This window comes from Cutaneotrichosporon oleaginosum (genome assembly GCF_008065305.1).
Source record: "Cutaneotrichosporon oleaginosum strain ATCC 20508 chromosome Unknown ATCC20508_contig04, whole genome shotgun sequence".
Lineage (NCBI taxonomy): Eukaryota > Fungi > Basidiomycota > Tremellomycetes > Trichosporonales > Trichosporonaceae > Cutaneotrichosporon > Cutaneotrichosporon oleaginosum.
In genome coordinates, this window is record NW_027072173.1 from 1136583 (window position 1) to 1155827 (window position 19245).

Below are 19245 nucleotides of genomic sequence, written 5' to 3' on the forward strand. Positions count from 1 at the left end.
CGCAAAGACATCCTCGCGGAGAATGCGGAAGATGGGCTCGTGGGTGGCCAGGCCAAGCATGATGAGATCAGCGTCCAGACCATACATGGCGTGGCTGGTGTTGGCGTTCCATGTGGGATGTGAGCGCTGGCGGCGGATCCAGTCGACGATCTTGTGCTCGCCCTCTCCGGGAACCGACGCGTCTGAGATGATGACCTTGAGCTGGACATGTCAGCGTTGTGAAGGCAGAAGGAGAATGACTTACGTCCTTCCATCCCGGGTCGGTGCTGAGCTTCATAGCCACCCAGTACTTCAAGCTCTTGGACAGGAGGTCCATGAAGGGCGTGCCGGGGGTAATGGCGTTCGAGTCCCATGCCTTCTTGTTCTTGGTCTCCTCAGAGACGGGGTTACCCATGGCCTCGTACATTTTGATAGCCTCCTGACGCTCAATCTCCTTCTCCTGCGCCTCCTGCGCGGAGCGGAAGCGACGCGAGCGCTGCTGGTTCATCTTGGCTCGCGGCGCGACGCCGTCAATGGCCATCATGAGCACCTTGCGCGGCCGTGCCATGTTGACAACGCGCTCAGTGTACCTGAACACCTCTACCATCATCTCCTCCTCAGTCTCGGGCGCGGGACGGCCCTCCGGATGTGTACATGGGTGGACGATACCATTCATGTCAACTGCAGGTCAGCTGGGCGTCCTCGCGCATGCCTCTCACGATAAAGATTGTCGACCTCGAACCCGTTGGGGTTCTCCGACTCGTAGCGGACGGGCACCTCAACGATCTCGCCGTCATCTTTCCTGATCTTGGTCGGCGTGTCTTCCTGGACGCGGTACACGATCTTTGGGTACTTCTTGGACAGCCACCTGAAGAGGGCGGGGACACCCTATTGCGCGTCAGCGTGTTTGTACGGCCTGGAATTTGCCACCCAGCACGTACCATGGCTTTTTGGTTGTGATGGTGCGGATACCCGGGGTGAGGAGATGGTAAAGATCACGGCGCTCGGAATCGATCTGCGCCCGGGAAAGCTGACAGAAAGTGAAATTCCCACTCGGAGCTCGTGGAATGAATGGGTATCCTCGTCGCCGCCGGAAGTCGCAGGTGTGATGGAGAGAAAAGAAACAGTGGATGGAGGGAAGGGTGATGGGCACTGGCGAAGAGGTGGCGATTCCGGTGGGACTGGTTGTACTAACCAACGGCCAACGGAAGCTGAATCGTGTAAATATTCCCGTCCCCTAATTATGGGTTACCCCGTGGCAGCCACGCTGCGCGCCTGCGGGCCTCCAGATGGAGTCTCCCTGACCGATGCGGTGGTAACATTCATGCTCCGTCCACGTCGCTTCATCGCAACGTTCGCAAGTCAACAGCAAGCATGCCGACGCACCGCATACCTGACATGGGCACTGTCCGGGGCCAGTTTGAGATGCTGGCCCACCGTGTCCTCAAGCCCTACCGCAAGCTCACGCACAAGAGCAAGGTATGTCTCGCGTGGAGCTTTCTGACGCTAGGCCACATTATGGTGCGCGCTGAACGTGCCGCGCTGACGACAGGACCGTGTTCATGATCAACGGCTTGATCATCGCGGCCATCATCATCATCACGCCCAAGCGCATCGGGCACTGGTTCAACAACCTCGCCGACTCGCTCAAAGACATGGGGTTCCTAGGCATGGTGCTGATCAGCTTGTGTGTCAGTGAGTAACCCGAGCGGCGCAAGCGGCCGCTGACGCCCAGTCGCGTCCTCCCACCCGCCGTTGTTCGGGTTTTCGGCGTGCATGACCATGATTGGATTCGCGTATGGGCTGTGGTTCGGCATCTTCTTGGGCAGCGTCGCGTCATTGATGGGCGCGGCGCTCGCGTGGTTCTCCGTTCGCGTAGGTGGCTGCTGGTGACTTGCCTGACGCGCAGCACTTCTTCCTCGACTGGATGCGCAAGTTTGGAGCAAGCAAAAACAAGCAGTGGGAGGCGTTTGGGTGTGTTATGCGCGACAAGGGCTTACCGCTCGTCGTCATGATCCGGTGGTGCCCACTCCCATGGGCCATTGGCAACGGCCTCTTCGCCGTGAGTCGCTTGCGAAGCAATGACCAGAGCTCGCGTTGACCGCAGTCCATCGACGGCGTCGAGTTCCACCACTACATGATTGCCAATCTCGCATTCATCCCCCGCCTGGCCATTCCGGTGTTCATCGGCTCCCGCCTCAACTCGATGAGCGACGGCAAAGACGTTAAACCTGACCCGCTGCGCTTTTGGCTTAACCTCAGTTCTATAGCGCTCTCGTTGGTCGTCTCCGTCGGGACTGGTACTCTGATCTACCGTCTGACTCTGCGTCAAATGCGCAGAATGGAGCACGAAGGCCACCCAGACGAGGGTGAGCTTGCCGCTGAGGCTTTCGAGAGCACAGCTCTCTTGGGCGACTTTAGCGACGAGGAGGTTGATGAGGAGCTTGTTCCTCGGCAGCAGGTGTAGTCGACGAACTTGCAAACATCCTACGTCCTCCTACAAGCCCTTTAGACAGAAATAGACTCAAGATCATGAACACTGTATCATACAGCACTAGCCCCCCTAGCGGGTGCGCAAGAACCCGCAATGTATGAGGATGTATGTATCGCTGTTTGCTGAGCCGTGAGCCCTATGAGTACCAGTTGAGGAAGAGGAGGGAGAATGTCGCTCCGATGAGGAAGACGAGCAGCATGAGGCGTGCCTCGCCGCTGCGCTCCTTGGCTCTCTTGAGCTGCTTGTTGGCCTTGCCCATCTCGGAAACGCTTCCGACGGCCTCATCGTATAGACGGTCGATGATCTCGGTCTGCTGGACGAGGTGGCGCACGAGCTCGGTCTGCATCGCGCTGATCTCGAGCAAGCTCTTCTCGGCGGCAAGGACCGACGACAGCTGGCTCTCCATGTGCTCCAGCAGGGCATTGTTCTCCGATTCAAACTGCTGAAGCTGGTGCGCAGACAGCTGCTCCTCGATCGCTGGCTCATCGGCGGGGGTGATGTTGAGTGCGGCAGCTGGTATGGGCATGATGCCATTACCCGAGCGCTCAGCCGCGACCTGCAGCTGCGCAGCTTCGCGCGCTGCCCCGCCTCCGAGTGTACGATTGCGCTCATCTCGCCGCTTCGCACGTTCCTCCTGCATACCGGTTTGTGTCGCGGAGAGCTTGGCCAGCATGTCGTTCAGCGTCCAGATGATTGTGCCCCGATGCGCGGCTATGAGAGGCTCGGCGCTGTCCTCCTTCAGCGGCGCAAGTGATGGCAACCAGTTGAAGATCATAGGTTGGGGCGGTGCGACCTTGTCCTTGCGGCCTGTCCGGTCAGCGGGGCAGACGTCGACGCGACATACGCTTCTCGGCCTCTTCAAGCATCGTGACACGTTCACGACATCGTCGCAGAATCATCTTGGCCCGCACTTCGATCTCGTCGCGCTCTCGCTCGGACAGATACTTGGAGTTTTCGAAACGCCGAAGCTCATCGTCGTCGCCGTTGGCGGCGGCCGTCCGTCCTCGTCGCGAGATAGGTGGGGGTTCTGCTGTCGAGAGGTATGGCTTCCGGACTGTCTTCAACAAGCGGCCTAGATCGGAGAGGTGGCCGTACTGCGGTTAGATCTGTTTCAAGGGTTGGCGCACGATCTGGTACGCCTCGTTGAGGAACCCGTCATCTTCCTCGGTCCGTTGTTGGCGGTGCCGTGAGCTGGCCCTGCTGTGGGGACGAGAGGAGCCGGGAGAACTGTTGGCCGACTTTGAGTTTTGGGCGACGAGCTTGTGGAATGCGCCAGTTTGGTCAATGTAGACCATGACTGACGTGGTGAGCGGGGTGAAGAGTATAAGTTGTTGTTGGATCGTTGGAGAAGGCCGCCGTCCTTGTAGCAGCATGGCATGAATGTGAGTCGTCATTGCTTGGTGGAGGTGGGGAGGGATTGTTTCCCACGGTTGACCATGCCAACAACGTGCATTCCACGTGTGATACAGACGCGGCCGGGACGCGGGGTGGGGTGAAGCACGGCAGGTTTGGCGTTTCTGATCTGGTTTATTACACGCTGCATTTCAATCAACCCGGCGCCACCGCCACCACCCGTAACCCCTCAGCGCGCCCACGCCGCCACGCCAACCGCCAAGACGCTGGCTGCGAAACCGAGAACGGCCAGGGTTGTCAGCTCCCAGCATATGAGCATGCTGCATTCAGAGCGACCCAGCATACCTCTTGGCCTCGTGCATGCCTGCACTGAACGAGGTGCAACATTGCCAGAATGCCAGAACACTTGGAGAGTGCCCTGAACTGGTGTACCTGGATAGCGTGCACGGGGCGGCCCGGGGAAGAGAGGGGCGGGAGAGACACGAGACACGAGACACATGGCGAGACATTGCATGCCACGTCCTTTGCACTCGCGCCTGGCAGCTGGCAGTTTCACGTCTCCGATCTCGGCTGCCTCGGAGCTTCCATGCCTCACACGCGATTCCACGCTTCGCATCCCTGCCCCGGCTGTCCCATGCATTGCATGTACATGTACTCCCTGCACCGGTTGCGCCCTCGTGGCCTCGTGAGCTCGTGAATGCGACGCTAATCTGGCCCGGCTGGCCCCGCCCGGCAAGGCCCAGTTGCTGTGTGCTTTGTGACCCTGAACTCGTGGTTGAGACGGACAGAGGTGCAAGCCTGGAGACGAGGATGCTAATGTTACCCTGCACCGTATTCCTTTTCTCTTTGCCCGCTTGTGACATGCATGACAGGTGAGAGGAGGGCGGGCGATTTGGCAACTTGACTCTGCGCGTCGTACTGAGACACGTTGCTCCATGCCGCCAAGGAACCTCCCCCCCCCCCCCCCCCCCCTGTGATCACCTCGCAAAGTAAAGAGACCCGCTCGGCCCGAAATGCGGGCGGGCGAGTGGGGAGATCGAGAGTTGTGGGTGGAGGAGGAGGAGGAGGAGTACGAGGACGTGTCGTGGCCAGCCCGAGAGCCCGAGCGTCCGGATTTCCCTGCATTTAGACGCCTCCCGCCGGCGTCCATCACGGCGCACAGGCCTGCGCACGTCGCGAGAGTCGCGCCAACCTTCCTATAGGAGGATTTAGGAGAATTCTTATTGCATATATATAAGTATATAAGAGGATAAGTAGTGTGTGGATTACAAAGTGGAATGCTATATGGTCTATCCAATGCAACAGTCGAGTCCTTACATTCCCCTTCCCGACCGGAGTGATCCCTCCATGCCCTCAGTGATTCCCTCGCTCATTCCCTCGTCGTTCCCTTGCACCTCGCGCACCTCGCTCTTCTGGCTCTCTCGCTCAATCACTCACTCTCCACTCACTCGTCCACCTTCCTTGTCCCTCTCTCTCTCTCTCTCCCTCCCTCTCCTCCCTCTCCTCCCTCCCCGGTCCCCCCGTGGCATTTGGAAAGGAAGGCATTTACTCTACTACACATCTTTCCTCCTCCTCATCCTTTGCGTCCTTGCCAACTACTACTCTTTCCCCTTGACACCTTGACACACTCGCCGCGCGATCGCCGCACTCGCCGCGCTCACTGTCAAGTCACCCACTCCACACTCCACTCCGCCATCCTCCCATCCACTCATTCCCCTCTTCAAGGACACGTCCTCGTCCGCGTCCGTCGCGTTCGTCGCGTCCCCCGTCCAACCTAATCATCCAACACACCACCACCACCACCCACCCACCGACTACACTTGCCCCACGTTGGTCTTCTCTCCCACCACATCTCCAACCCTGCCGCCGTCAACTCCCCCGTATGCCCGCTTGACAAAGTCGGGGTCCAAAGAATCTGCCATCCTGTCGTCACAATCAGCCAGGATGCCGCTTCGACGGACCTCGGGCCACACTTTTAGCTCGCCCAGTAACCGCATCCGCTCCTCCGATATACAGCACACTGACAATCCATCCTTGCACGATGGATCAAGTGCAAACAGTGGTTACACCCGTCAAGACCCACTCGTGGGTGAGCAAAAGGTCGTCACCTCCATAGTCTCCCGGCTCGTCAACAAAGTAAGTCTAATCCCGTGCCCGTGACCGGATCATGCGCCCCTCTCTCGCGCGAAGATCGCGCATCTCTCTCGACGCCTTCTTCGTACTTCCCCCTCGTGCTGACGCGCTCTAGCTGCCATGTAACTCTGGCATCAAGCTCGCCATGATGGAAATAGATGAGGGCGTAAAGACTACCGTCGAGAGCTTGCTTCAGATTTCAAGAATCAGGCTGCCCCTTGTCGTTCACGCCCTCGCCAGCTCGCTCGAGACTTTATCCAAGGTAAGCCGGATTCTACAACATCACACATCACAAATCACACACTGACCTCCTTCTAGTACTCGGGAACAGGCGCTCTGATCGATGCCCCGTTGGACACCATCCACTCCCAACTTTACCTCCTCCAAATCCTCGTCCAATGCCTCTCGGAATCATGGAATTTGAACGCGAACGCGTCCACTCCTCCCCACTCTGAGCTGCCCGCGTGCTGGCCCGATCCGCCACCACTCGACGACCATTTGGCACGTCACCTCTTGGGAGTGCTTGTCATCTACATTCGCATGCTCTCACAAGAGAGCTCTCATGGCAACTCGGCAGGATCGTTGGCACAGGTATCCAACCGCGATGGCAAGTCTCCAAGCTCGACGTCGGTTGCTGCCTGGGGTGCCCAGATCAACGCCCCCGGCGCGAGCTCCTTCTCTCTGGGAGCCAACTTCATTCAAGGTCACTCGTACCCATCTGCCACAACTCCACGGCCACCTGGGATCCCAGAGCATGCCAGACTTTTGGCCCCCACCGCTTCCTCCCACGCATCAGCTATCAAGCAGATGACCAAGAGAACCGCGCGAGTCATCTTCTATCTCTCGGCGTCCAACTGGCCACTGGTGCTGTCGCGCATCAAGGCGCGCGTCGCACACCTGACAACGACGCTGGAGGAAAATCCCGAGCTTTTCGAGCTGCGATTCCTCGAGTGGGCGAATGTAGATGCTACACGTCTAGCTCAGGCACTCCAAGAAATCTCGACACCATTCCTGCACGTCAAGCGCCCTGCTCAAACGGCACTCGCGTCCGCTCTCCGCAAGGCGATATGGAACTGGATCGAGGTCTACCCAGCAGAGTACCAAGCACTCATTGAGGGAACGCGCAAGCTGGACGGTAACCCCGACGTGCTCTTTGACGTCCTCCTCTCATTGTCCGACTCGTCCTCCACCAACAAACGCGTCAAGGTCTTCTACCCCCTCATGGCAATGCTCCTTGTCTTGTCGCCAGATTCACTGAAGCGGTTGGCAATGGGCGACGTTTCTCGAGGGGGATCCGCATTGGCCAAGAAGCACAACTTCCTGGACAGCCTGCGCAAGGGCCTTTCACAGAGCAAGTCGTATGAGGCTTGCGCTATCTGTTACGTCGACCTTGTCCGCGCCGCCATGTGCTGCAGCCCACGGCTGGAGACGTCAGGCATTCGCACGCTAGCGCCCGACCTCCAGAATGACCTGAAGGTAAGCACGATGCGACGTCCATTACTGACAACAACAGAATGCGCTTTTCTACTCATCCCTCGCTGCCGAGATCACTGACATCAACATTATTGTTGATGGACTCGTCGCGCTCTACCGCTTCAACCCGACCGGGACTACCCAGGTCATTTTCCCCAAGCTCTGGACCGACAACTCGGATAACAGCAAAATCATCGGTGTGCGCGCTTGTACGGCACTGGTCATGGAAGGCCAGCGTCTTCCCTGGCACCCTGGGATCGGCGGTTTGCGCGCCGAGGTCGCCCGGGCCATCCGTGGTATGCTCCGCTCTACTGCTCCAAGCGTCATCAACCAAGGCATCAACCGACGCGGGCGAAGCAGTCTTGACCTTCCGTCTACCCAGACGGATGTCACCTGGGAGATCCTCAATCTCATGGCCCTGGACCCCTCGTTTGCGTACGAGGGCTTGGGCGACTCCCAGGACACGCTCGGCAACCTGTTGGGTGGCATCTCATCGCTCACTGCGGTCTCATGCCCAATGACAATTCGGGCTCAGGCGGCCAAGACGAATCTCGTGCTCCTCGACCGCCTTGTGGAGCAGTGCAAGACGGATCCCGCAAGGGCTAACCAGGCCAACCAGTCGGCCTTGTTCATATGGCAGATCCTTATCGACTCTAGCCGTCGCTTCCTTGTCGACTTCCAGCTGGGCGATATTGACGACATGGCCATGATGTGCGGGGCCTTCCGATCAACTGTACACTCCATGTTGAACGTCGTCACATCGCTGCCAGAGCTTGCGAAAGCACCTGCAGCCCGGCCCGCCGTGCTTGTGGCTAAAGTCGCTACCGTCACGAGCTTGACCGGCCCAGACGTCGAGCAGACGAACATGGCTGCGCCGGCACTTCAGGCTCTAAGTAAGCTGATGATCGTCGTTCGGTCGTCTGTCAGCAACAGCCAAGCTCAGATGGACGAGATAACCGGCCACAGCAACATGTTGGCTGAGCTGGGTAGCCTGCCCCCTGCCACTGGCCGGAATCAACAGCAGCGCGCCATTCGCCGCATCATGAAGTCCCACGTCCGGTCCTCGACATTGCTTGGTGGTGTCTGGATCGGCCTCGCTGCTCGTCTCCGCATCCTCACAAACAAGATCCACACCGCGGAGTCGGACGAATCTGAAAAAGACTACGGTCGCCGTCGCAACATGGCTGCTGATATCGAGGGTCTTACTGAGGACGAATCTAAAGAGTGGCAGAACCTCGTCTCGTTCTTGTGTGCCACCAGTGGTGTTTGCGCCAGCGACACTGCTGCCATTCCCAACATCTCAGACGTGGTAGGCAAGGGCGTTCTGCCGCGGGTGTACGATGAAGCAACCGACCTGCCCGCCCAGGTGGAGAGCCTGCTGCGCGAATGTGTCGACTTCCTTGTCAGCAACTCGATTTACGTCCGCGAGTCAATCAAGGACGCTCTCGGCAACGAGCTCCCACTCAGCCTCTGCCGGGTCTTGGTCGTCCAAATGACCAAGCTGCTGTCGCACTCGACCGGCCCTACCGGCGTAGCGACATCAGAAGCGTTCACAACCTTTGTCGACCAGGTCGTCGCCGTCATCCGACTGTGGGTGGAGCGTGTCAGCCCCGGCGAGAACAGCGGTGTCCAGGTGGATCTCGGAGAGTTACTCTACCTCATCGCCCAGTACACTCATCGCCTGGGCCGTGAAGATGCCTCGCAGCGCATCAAGATCAAGTTCTGCCAGCTCTTCGAGGCCGTCCTCGGAAAGCCCGAGTTTGTGGTGCTCGGCAACGCCACCAAGCTGCGCAATGCCGTCCTCGAGTGGATGTGCGAGTGGTCGATCGAAACTCTCCGCGACGAGTTTCACATCGGCATACAGGACAAGGTGCAGCGTGATCTCGACATATCATGTTTGCGCGCCATGATCCCCATCACCGATGGCTTGGTCATCCGCTCTGCAGGAGATGACTCGGAGGATTCGCAGAACGTCGCCAAGGCCCGTCTCTTCTACCGCTATTACGTGCTTCTCGTCCGCGTTCTTGAGAGATCCAACAATCACGAGTCTGAGTCTTCGCACGTGGCAAGATCGGTGTCCAACATGAGCACAAAGGCAGGGAGCAGCGAGAGTTACCAAGCGCTGGCGATCCTGGTTCTCTCGAACCTGCTCTCCGCCAATGTTGACGTCGGTCTGAAGCACTGCCTTTCCCTCGCCTACCATGAAGACTCGACCATCCGCACGGCCTTCATGCAGCTGGTCTCCAACATCCTGCAGCAAGGTACGCGTTTCGGCGGTCTGGCTGTGAAGAATGCGACCGCCCCGAAGGGCTACTTTGACGCCCTTGCATCGCCAAACCTCTCACTTGCGGTCGCCATCTGCGAGGTCTGTCCGCCCAACGAGCTTGACGAAATGTCCTCGCTTCTTTTCCGCGTCTTCGAGTCCAAGGGCAATCTGCTCAGCCTCATGAAGGTTCTCGTCGAGCGTGACGTCGGTCTCACGAGCCACGAGTCTGAGCTCTTCCGCGCCAACTCGATCATGACCCGTCTCATGACCACCTTCGCCAAGACGTACGGCTACAACTACGTCCGCGGCTGCCTTACTCCTTTGGTCGTATCCATGGGCGAGAAGCCCATAGAGTGCTCTTTCGAGCTCGACCCTGCGAAGAGCAGTGCCACGGAAGATATCGACCGCAACGCCGAGCACCTCCGCCTGATGTGCCAGGCTCTGCTCGACATCATTTACAGCTCGACCCCAAACTTGCCCGTCCTCTTCCGTGCGCTGTGCCACCACATCTGGGAGGTTGTGGACGATCGATTCCCTGACTCGAGGCACTCGGCTATCGGCTCGTTCATCTTCCTGCGCTTCTTCTGTCCAGCGATCGTATCGCCGGAGAACATCGACCTGGACATCCCGGCCGAGAGACGCGACACGCGCCGTGCCCTCGTCTTGATAACCAAAGTTATCCAGAATCTGGCCAACAACGTTCTGTTCGGGAGCAAAGAGGTTCACATGAAGGTTCTCAATCAGTTCCTTTCCGACAACATTCGTCAGGTGACCAAGTTCCTGGCCGATGTTGCGCAGCGACCGCGCAGCTGGGAGGTAGCAGCGGCCACCAAGATGTACCAGGAGGAGACAGAGCGCTCCATTGACGTCGAGGCCGACAACGTCATCATCCAGAAGTTCATCTTCAAGCATTTTGCGCGTCTGGAGCCCGCACTCGAGAACATGCCGACATCATACCGCACCCGCCAGGGGACGTCGTCACGGTCCGTGCGCCTCGATCTTGACGGCAAGGGAGCCCTCGCCAACCTGCGTCGGATCATGGAAGAGACGGGGCCGCTGCCCGACCCGGTGCTGCTCAGTGTTAGTGCCCGTTCCCAGGTCTACGACGACTTCATGCGCCATAACGCTGGCCGCAACACGGACAGCGCTGCCTCTGCCTTTTACGAGGGACAGCCGAACCAAACTGGAAGGAGGATATTTTACCTGATCCTCGCGCGCGTCGCTCTCGTCGACTACGACCTGCTTGCGTACCGGATCTTCTCGCTACTGGACAGCGTGACAGACTTTTTCGACGTCATCATCGACATGACCGACTTCTCCCCGCAGAGCGAAATCCCGGTCCCGTGGCTGAGGCGTTCACTGCAAATGTGCCCACCACAGATCATGCCGCTGATCCACACCTTGGTGCTGTACAACCCCAACTCATACGTCAAGAAGCGCTTCCGCCCGTTGCTCGCCGAGTTCTTGCCGTACGCGCCGACGATGAAGAACGTCATTGCAGCAAGCTCGCCTGCCGAAATCCATGACTACATCCCCGCTTTCAATGGTTACGAGCTTCCTGAACGAACGAAGGTCCTTGCGTACAATGCTGAGAACGTTTTCACCAACCTTCTCTGTGTTTCGGATCACGAGCAATTGGTCCCCGTTGTGGTCAAGCTGTCGACCGAGAGCATCCAGGTCGCCTCAGTGAGTGTCAACATCAACCGACATGCTGACATGCAGTGGAGGAAACAGGACCTCACCCCGACAGTCAAGTCGTACATTATTGACGTTATTGACCTGGCCGAGGTCAACGAGATTACGATGGGCAGACAGAACGCCGATCAGTTGACCCTCAAGTACTCGCACAACAAGACTGTCACGTTCACTTCACGAAGTATGTCAAACGTTAATGATCATGTTCCCTTGCTGACCCTGCAGTGGAGCGCAATGAGCTTGCTCAGATCATCCGTGCAGCGGTCAGTCGCTTCCGAAACACGCCATCCGACGACCGCATTCTGCGCCCGACAGACGTACCGGGAACGCTGCTCAACGTTGCCTTCCTCAATCTCTCGTCGAGCGATGAAACTCTGCGCCTGGGCGCATACAACCTCGTGCACGAGTTGTGCCAGTTCTTCAAATACGACCTCGCTTCGCAGGTTCTCAAGGTGTCGACGGGTCTCACCATACCGAGCAACTCGTTGTCCTTTGTCTACAAGCTCAGCAATGCTCTTGCTACGACAGCCCAAACCCTCACTCTCGAGTTCCTCAAGGAGTGGACGGTTGGTTTCTCAAAGGCCGACACACCGCAGAAAGCCGCCTGTCTGCACTACGTCGGCCCGTGGCTCAAGAATCTCGAGCAGTTCGCCAAACCCTCCCGCGATGACGGCGTCGAGAACACTAAGCAGGTCGCCGACGTCGTCAGAGGCCTCATCGCTTTGACTGTCGCCGAGCGAAAGCGCCTCCATCTCTCTATTCAGGAGCATGTGTGGAAGGTTTTGGCCGGCTCGCACGAGGCTCTCATCGACCTCATCGTGCGGGAATTGCTGCACCTCGCCGTCAACGCGGGACCCGGTTCTGAGAAGGCGGAGGGCGCAGCCGACATTCTCGTGTCGCTCAGCTCGACTGCTGTCCGTGGCAAGGTCGTCGCCCGCCTCCGCAAGAGCATCGGACAGACGTGCGTCAAGCCTACTAATCTTCTCAGCGACAGCCCGTCCTGGAATGAGATCTGCACGCTCGCCCGCATCAACCTCGCTCTCGCGTTTAGCCCACCCAACGCTCTCGACACGCAGCTGTTCCTGCCGGACCTCTTCCACACGATCGTCCTCATCTCGGGCATTGGCCCCGTTATGATGCGCCAAATTGTGTACGGCCTGGTGATCAACATACTGCAGTCGCTGGCCACCATAGCAGCTGCTGGCGAAATGGACGCCACCACTCTCCAGCACCTGCTCCAGCGGGCACAACAACCCGAGATGATCCACGCGTTTGGCCTGGTGCAGAACCCCGGCAGCCTCGAGCTCGCTGGAGCCCTACACTGGGACCCGACTGGCGTGGCGCACCTCGACTCCTTGTACAAGGTGACGAATTTCCTGGGCGATGTCCTCACCGCGGGTGCCCCGTCCATGGACTGCGCCAACGCCTGGCGTGCGCGCTGGATGGGCCTTGTTGCGGCGACCTGCTTCCAACACAACCCTGCAACACAGCCCCAGGCATTTATTGCCCTCGGCTATCTTGCCCAGGATGACGTGGACGACGACGTTGTCTACCAGATTGTGGTGGCACTCAGCGGTGCCTTCAGCCACTTCCACGAGGACGACACTGTGCCAGTGGTCAGCATGTTGCGCTGCTTGGCTCGCGTTATGGGTGGTTTACACACCGACAGCAAGTACGCCAACGTCCTCTTCTGGATCGCCGTCTCAATCCTCCAACTGGCGTACATCCCGCTGTTCGGCCCAGCGCTCGAGCTACTGCTCACAACCATCCGCCACATGCGTGCAACCCACTCCTCCAAGAACATCTTTGGCGAGCTCATGGAGACTCGCGCGGCGACTGGCGAGCAAGCTAGCAGGCTCGACCAGATGTGCGGCGTCAACTTTGACACCGACCCGTACTACTCGCTGGTAGCCATCATCAACAAGGGCGTGCGCCATCCCAATACACGCGCTCTCACCATCGAGACGCTCACGGAACTTCTCCGCCTCTCGTGCGCTGAGGAGGCCATCGAAGACCGCGACCGGCTCATACAGGGACGCAGTGTGCCGTTCTTTACAGCGCTCCTGCCGCTCTCGGCAAGCAGCACGGCGTCGGTGTCTGAACTTCTCCAGGTCGCCAACGTCGCGTTGGAGAACGACAAGATGCCAGACATTGCCAACCTTGGCGTCTACGACTTGTTGTCACTGCCCGACAACTCCAAGGTGCTCCTTTTCGTTACGCTCATCGTGACCATCCTCACCAACGTGAGCAGCGACGCCGAGAAGTTGGTGCTCTACCGCTTGTTGGCAGATGCGAGCATGGACGCGCCAGACGTGGTCGCGACGGCGTATGACACGCTCATCCCGCGCATGACAGGCGTTCTCACAACCACCACGTCGACGGCCATTCTGCAGAACGTCACGCTCATCTTTGAGCGCGCTATGGCCGACGCATCATACACGTTCCCGACCGGCATAGCGACCGACAGCAGCTCGTCTGTGCACAAGAAGAACTACTCGGCCAGCGTCAGCTCGGGCCAGACCAACATCAACGTCCGCCCACGCGATCAGGTTCTTGAGGACCTTGGCATGAAGGGCCTGACGGACATGAGTTTCAGCGGGGTCAAGCTCGATCGGTGCGTACTGATTGACATCACGTTCTCTTATGAGACCTCGCTGACATCAGCCTCTCGAACATGTCCAAGTACATTGCGACGCTCATCGACGCCTTCTCGCAGTCGATCTAACCGATTCCACGTCCAGCATTGCAACCCCATCACGAATACCCCGGTCTTACTCTACCCGTAGTAGGACTCACGCGTTATAATTAACTCTGCATCCCATGCTTGGTGCGGCGCGCTAGGCTTGGCCATGCAGAGCCCTTGAGAAAGGTTGGTAAATCATGTACCACATGAATGTTATTCTATGTCTAGAACGAAAATGAAGGAGTGTTGTCGTATGACCCCCTTGTGCCTGGCCGTCTGCACGATCTCAACGCCCGTGGCCGAACGACTGCCGGTCACAGGCTCCACACCACACATGCAGCAAGCGTAGTTCTGTCCATTGCAACGCTGAGTCACCAGAGACAGCGTCTTGGCAGCTATGAAATGTGCACATGCCTGCAGAAACCTCCTGAGTACGCATGGCGGTGCCGGTCGAACCAGGCAGCGCATGCCCAGGGTGTCAGCAAGTATGCAGATCACCCGCACGCCGGGCGCAGGATTCATGAGCGTGTCGTCTACTTAATGCAATGTACAACAACCCGGCCGGGTTCTAAACCTCGAGGATGCCCATCTCGCGCCAGCGGTCAGCAAGCTCGGCGACGCCCTGCCCCATCCCCTGCGGCGTCATAAGGTCCTTCATGACGAGGAGGTCGAATTCCTTGCCGAACGCGAGGAAGTGCGCGAACAATGAATTGAAGTGCGCCTCAACCGACAGATGCACCACCTGCTCGAAGTGCGCGTGGTACAGGTGCGCGAAGACGCGGAAGAGGTGCTTGTAGATGTGCTTGGCCGTGTATGCGAAGCTGCTGGGGAAGTCGCGACCTGGCATCAGCTGGGACCATTCCGATGCCTGTGCCCGACAGTACGCCGCCCGCCTCACAGGCAGGCAGTGGCAGTCAGTGGTAGACTCACCCGACTTGGTTGGGAAGACGTGCTCGTCCTCGAGCAGCTTCTGGAGCCAGCTCATCACGAAGTCGATGTAGGTGGGCGCGGGGAGGGACACCAATCGCTGGTTCTGGTCTGGCCACAGGAAGTTGAGCGTGTGCCCCGCGCTCATGGTCGGGCAGTTGTGGATCGTGCAGAACTCGGTGAGGGCCGAGTAGAAGTGGTTCAAGTTGTGGTAGAAGTCGAACACTGGAGTGAGCGAGCGCCAGGGGGAGAAGACGGGGAGGATCACGGGAAGGAAGGCGGGCAACGACTTCGCGCGACGACTCCGGCAGCGTGGCCGGCCTTAATCATTCTAGTCTTATGGACTTACAGTTGATCGCGACCCACTCGTTGACGTCAACATACTTGGGGGGCGCGACGATCGTCTTAAAGCTCCCCTTGACGAGAGCGGCCTTGACGAAGGGCTGGCACAGGAACAATGGACGGGGACCTGGAGAGGGGGGTTGCCCACTCAGCTCGGCGCCAGGAGAAACAAGCGGCGCCTCATACCCTCCTGTGCTGGGGCTGAGCTGGCTCGGAATCGGCGCACGTTTGGGCGCGCGGAGGCGGCTGAAGTCAGCATGTGGCGTGGGGTGGTCACGGCGGTGGGAGGGGGGAAGACGCGAGCGAGATGGCGCTGCGGGTGGAGAAGCCGGCCCGGAGCCCAAATCGTCGAGCCGACCGCTGGAGGAGACGTACCCAATGCTGTTGAGAAAGCCAGACATGGTAAACGTGGAGAGACGAGATGTGCACTTCGTCGCGATCGGGTGCGCGGGACGCCTCACACTCTTGGGCGGGCGTGTCCAGGCACGGCCACCGCGTGCTCCGATAATTACGTGGCCAGGTGATACGGATTCTGGATGGAGGTACCCAACTTGGAGATGTCGGTCGTGTGTCCACTTCCATCTAGTTCAACGTAATCAGCTACAGCTCAGCGGCCACGATGGTGTACACCAAGACGTGGACCGAGTTTGAAAGTGTAAGACACTCGATTAAATTATTCGGAGACGCTGACAGCAGGCGGTCATTGACCTGTACAACCGCGCGCCGAGGAAGGTATGTTCGTCCACACGAGATGTCCAATGCGGCCCGCAAGAAGGAGAGGGGCAGGGCGAGAGCACGCGCGAGGACACCATGCGTACTTGAGATGTCTAGCTGATTCTAGGCGCGCTATGTCGTAAAGTTCGAGCCAAAGACGGGCAAGCTGGTGATCAAGGTGACCGATGACAGCAAGGTGGGTGGTTTCGCGGGATCGCACGAGTGGAGCGGCAGGCGCAATGGGAGTGTCGACCTCAAGCGATGTTGCGCTTGTCCTGCGAAGGAAGGGTTGGATACTAAAGCGAGGCACAGGCGCGTCTCTGCGCCTGTCCTGCCGCCTTCTCCATCTCGATACGGTTGTCACACCCTTCTCATTTCGTGTCCGCGCAACTTCTTCTGTCGCGACTTGGCTAACTCCAGTGTCTCATGTACAAGACGCACTCGGCCATCATCCTGAACCGCTTCGAGACGCTCAACCACCGCCTCCTGTCTACTATCGCTAACGCGCGCCGCCGCGCGCCCACGGCGCCATTGCTCAACTCTGGCTCCGCTGGCGTGGGCACACCTGCTGCTGAGGGAGACGACCCCATGTCCGGTGGTGGTGTAGCATCGCCAGCACAGGCGCCCGGGACACCGAAGCCTGCACCGGCAGCTGGGGGTGGCGGGAAGAAGAAGAAGAAGAAGGGCAAGCGGTAGTGGGGATGCATGTTGTATAATTCTGGCTTGAAGCGCGCGGATGGGCGCACCCACAGCCCTCAGGTGTCTGCGAAGGCGACGTTGAGGGCGACATGACCTGTCGTCGCGTTCCGTATGTCTGCCCGGCTCATAACCCGACGCCGCGTGTAGGCTGCGTCATGCAATTGTAAGCTCTTAAGTCTCCATACCGGAGCTCAGCAAGATGTTCTCAAGACGCTCTGTCGTTAATCTTCCCCTTTTTGCCAGACTCACCTACTTGCCCTGCTCCTCCCTTGCAGAAGCATAATCCTCCACGGCTGCCTTAATCTCCTCTGCGACACTGCGAATACGCTCGAGCCGCGCGAGATCCGCCGCCGCGCCACGTCCGCCCGCAATCGCGCTGGCTGGTCCCCCGATCTCCTGCGCGCGCAGCTTGGCCGCACCGTCGCGCATCTCACTCGCGTAAGCCTTGGTCAGGGCAAGACTATCGGCCGGACTGGATGAGGCGTTGAAGGCCGCGAGTTGCGCGGAGGCGTCTGCGGGCTTGGGAGGTGGTGGGGCGGTGGGGTCGATTAGCTTCGCAAGGACGGATGCAGGGAGCCGCTGCAGCGCATCGAGGTCGCTAGAGAGCTCAGCAGGAGTGATGATGGGCTGTTGGGGTGCAGTTGTCATGGGACTGAATGGACGGAGAGCAAGAGTAGGATAAAGGTGGTTGATTGGGCCCCGATTCATGTCTGACGGCATATAAACAGCGATCAGCGGATCCAATCCGCAGCCTGCCCTCCTGTCTCCGCCATCGTCCCGTTCACATGAGAGCGAAGCGACTTTTGCTCTAATCTATTATGTAGCATGTGTATAGGTCTGTAGCGCATGCCCACTACCGCATCATGCGCATGTACGCCAGGAGAAGGGCGCCCGAACCCGTCGCCACGCCGACGAGGTACTGAAGGATCGAGAACTTCGCCTGCTCAATCTGGGTACGCAGACCAGCAATCTCGCTCTCGATGCGCGTGTCGACCTCTTTGATCTTCAGCTCCTGCTGCGCGCTCTCATCCCTGATTCGCCCCTTCTCGAGGTTGAGGTCGAGCCGCACGCCAGCCTGCGTGCGTGTAATCTCCTCGCGCAGCCGCTGCTTAAGCTTCTCCACGTCGGCCATGAGTCTATCGTTCTCAGCCTGGCGTCAGGTTATTCTTATACCAGTCCACTATAGCCGACAGCTCCCCTTCTCTCGCCGGACTCGATCGACCTACCTTCATCAATGTGAGATCGTTCTTCTCATGGAGCTGCAACTCGCTCTTGAGCTGCGCAAAGTCGACGTTTTGCGTGTACCGCTGCTTCTCCTGTTCGCTCTTCGAAACGAGCCCGGCCTCCATGTTGCGCACGCTCTCATCGACGGCCTCCGCCAACACCTTCATGACGCCCTCCGCCTGTTGTTGCGTCATGCCATTCTGCTGCAGCCGCTCCACAAGCAACTGGGTGTCAAAGTGTGCAACGGCTGCCGGAGCCGAAACTCGAAAGGCGCGAACAGGCGAGCGGGCGGCGGCTAGAAGAGCGAGGGGCCGCAAGAAGATGAAGGGGGAGGTGTGAGTACGAAGATCACCAGGAGATCGCCGAGAAGTCGGAGGTCGAACGGGAGAGCGCGTCAGCGCATGCCAGACGCATAGACGAGGAGCTCACCCCGTAAAAGTAGGGCGCCGACCCGTGATGTTGTGGCTTGCCGGAGGACGAACATGGAGTGATAGTGACCTGCTAACTGCTTGGCCGGAGTTCTGAACGCGTCACGTCTCGGCTCGATCGCTCGGTTGCTCTGTCCGGTCAGATTGAACTCGGTGGCAAATCGAGGTGACACGATTTTGATTCCGCGTCACCCAACCCGCTTCCCCGCATTCAAGCTCTTCGTCAGGTACCACACAAATTTCGAGATCAGGACATCTCGGCGGACCGTCACCCACCCAAACCATCAACACTTCACTCCTCAACAGCATCATCCGGTGCACCTTTCGCCATGCAGGTGAGCATCTCGCCAACTTTGAAGATCCAGCTGACATGACCAGTCTGACGAGATTATTTGGCAAGTCATCAACCAGCAGTAAGTGCACGCGACTAGCCATAGCTGAACACTAACAACAGGTTCTGCTCGTACAAGGTCAAGTGAGTAGCGCCAACCTCGATGCCAATGGGACTTGCTAACCCTCAGGACCGTCACACAGAACTTCTGTCGCAATGAGTACAACTTGACTGGCTTCTGCTCGCGGCAGTCTTGCCCGCTCGCCAACTCGCGATATGCTACTGTGCGCGAGAAGGAAGGTGCGTAGTCGCATGACGAGGTTCGCTGATCGAAGGTGTTCTCTACCTCTACGTCAAGACGATCGAGCGTGCGCACTCGCCGGCCAATCTTTGGGAGCGGATTAAGCTGTCAAGCAACTACACCAAGGCGCTAGAACAGATCGACAAGGAGCTCATTTACTGGCCCAACTTTATTACGCACAAATGCAAGCAGCGTCTGACCAA

At 58.7% G+C, this 19245-nt stretch overlaps 6 protein-coding genes across 6 annotated transcripts; 3 read left to right on the forward strand and 3 right to left on the reverse strand.

The window, feature by feature from the left end:
* Nucleotides 1-1541: 1541 nt before the first annotated feature.
* COLE_04905 (uncharacterized protein) lies at nt 1542-2446 on the forward strand (the record flags this gene model as incomplete). The annotated part of the gene is made up of 4 exons (XM_018421495.2): nt 1542-1674; nt 1715-1854; nt 1889-2041; nt 2087-2446. 4 exons carry the CDS (start codon nt 1542-1544, stop codon nt 2444-2446), a joined length of 786 nt encoding a protein of 261 aa, XP_018276798.1.
* A 163-nt stretch (nt 2447-2609) lies between these two features.
* On the reverse strand, nt 2610-3768 carry COLE_04906 (uncharacterized protein; the record flags this gene model as incomplete). The annotated part of the gene is made up of 3 exons (XM_018421494.2): nt 2610-3280; nt 3318-3567; nt 3601-3768. 3 exons carry the CDS (start codon nt 3766-3768, stop codon nt 2610-2612), a joined length of 1089 nt encoding a protein of 362 aa, XP_018276797.1.
* A 2002-nt stretch (nt 3769-5770) lies between these two features.
* On the forward strand, nt 5771-14118 carry COLE_04907 (uncharacterized protein; the record flags this gene model as incomplete). Its single annotated transcript, XM_018419632.2, has 7 exons — nt 5771-5962; nt 6075-6221; nt 6278-7435; nt 7473-11384; nt 11421-11574; nt 11619-14007; nt 14058-14118. The coding sequence occupies 7 exons, from the start codon at nt 5771-5773 to the stop codon at nt 14116-14118; spliced, it is 8013 nt and encodes a 2670-aa protein (XP_018276796.1).
* Nucleotides 14119-14644: 526 nt separating this feature from the next.
* On the reverse strand, nt 14645-15746 carry COLE_04908 (uncharacterized protein; the record flags this gene model as incomplete). Its single annotated transcript, XM_018423963.2, has 4 exons — nt 14645-14916; nt 15007-15228; nt 15353-15591; nt 15721-15746. 4 exons carry the CDS (start codon nt 15744-15746, stop codon nt 14645-14647), a joined length of 759 nt encoding a protein of 252 aa, XP_018276795.1.
* A 218-nt stretch (nt 15747-15964) lies between these two features.
* COLE_04909 (uncharacterized protein) lies at nt 15965-16755 on the forward strand (the record flags this gene model as incomplete). Its single annotated transcript, XM_018423962.2, has 4 exons — nt 15965-16000; nt 16042-16077; nt 16187-16255; nt 16480-16755. The coding sequence occupies 4 exons, from the start codon at nt 15965-15967 to the stop codon at nt 16753-16755; spliced, it is 417 nt and encodes a 138-aa protein (XP_018276794.1).
* Nucleotides 16756-17611: 856 nt separating this feature from the next.
* Nucleotides 17612-18466, reverse strand: COLE_04910 (uncharacterized protein; the record flags this gene model as incomplete). The annotated part of the gene is made up of 3 exons (XM_018423961.2): nt 17612-17908; nt 17985-18277; nt 18412-18466. The coding sequence occupies 3 exons, from the start codon at nt 18464-18466 to the stop codon at nt 17612-17614; spliced, it is 645 nt and encodes a 214-aa protein (XP_018276793.1).
* Between the last annotated feature and the right edge of the window lie 779 nt (nt 18467-19245).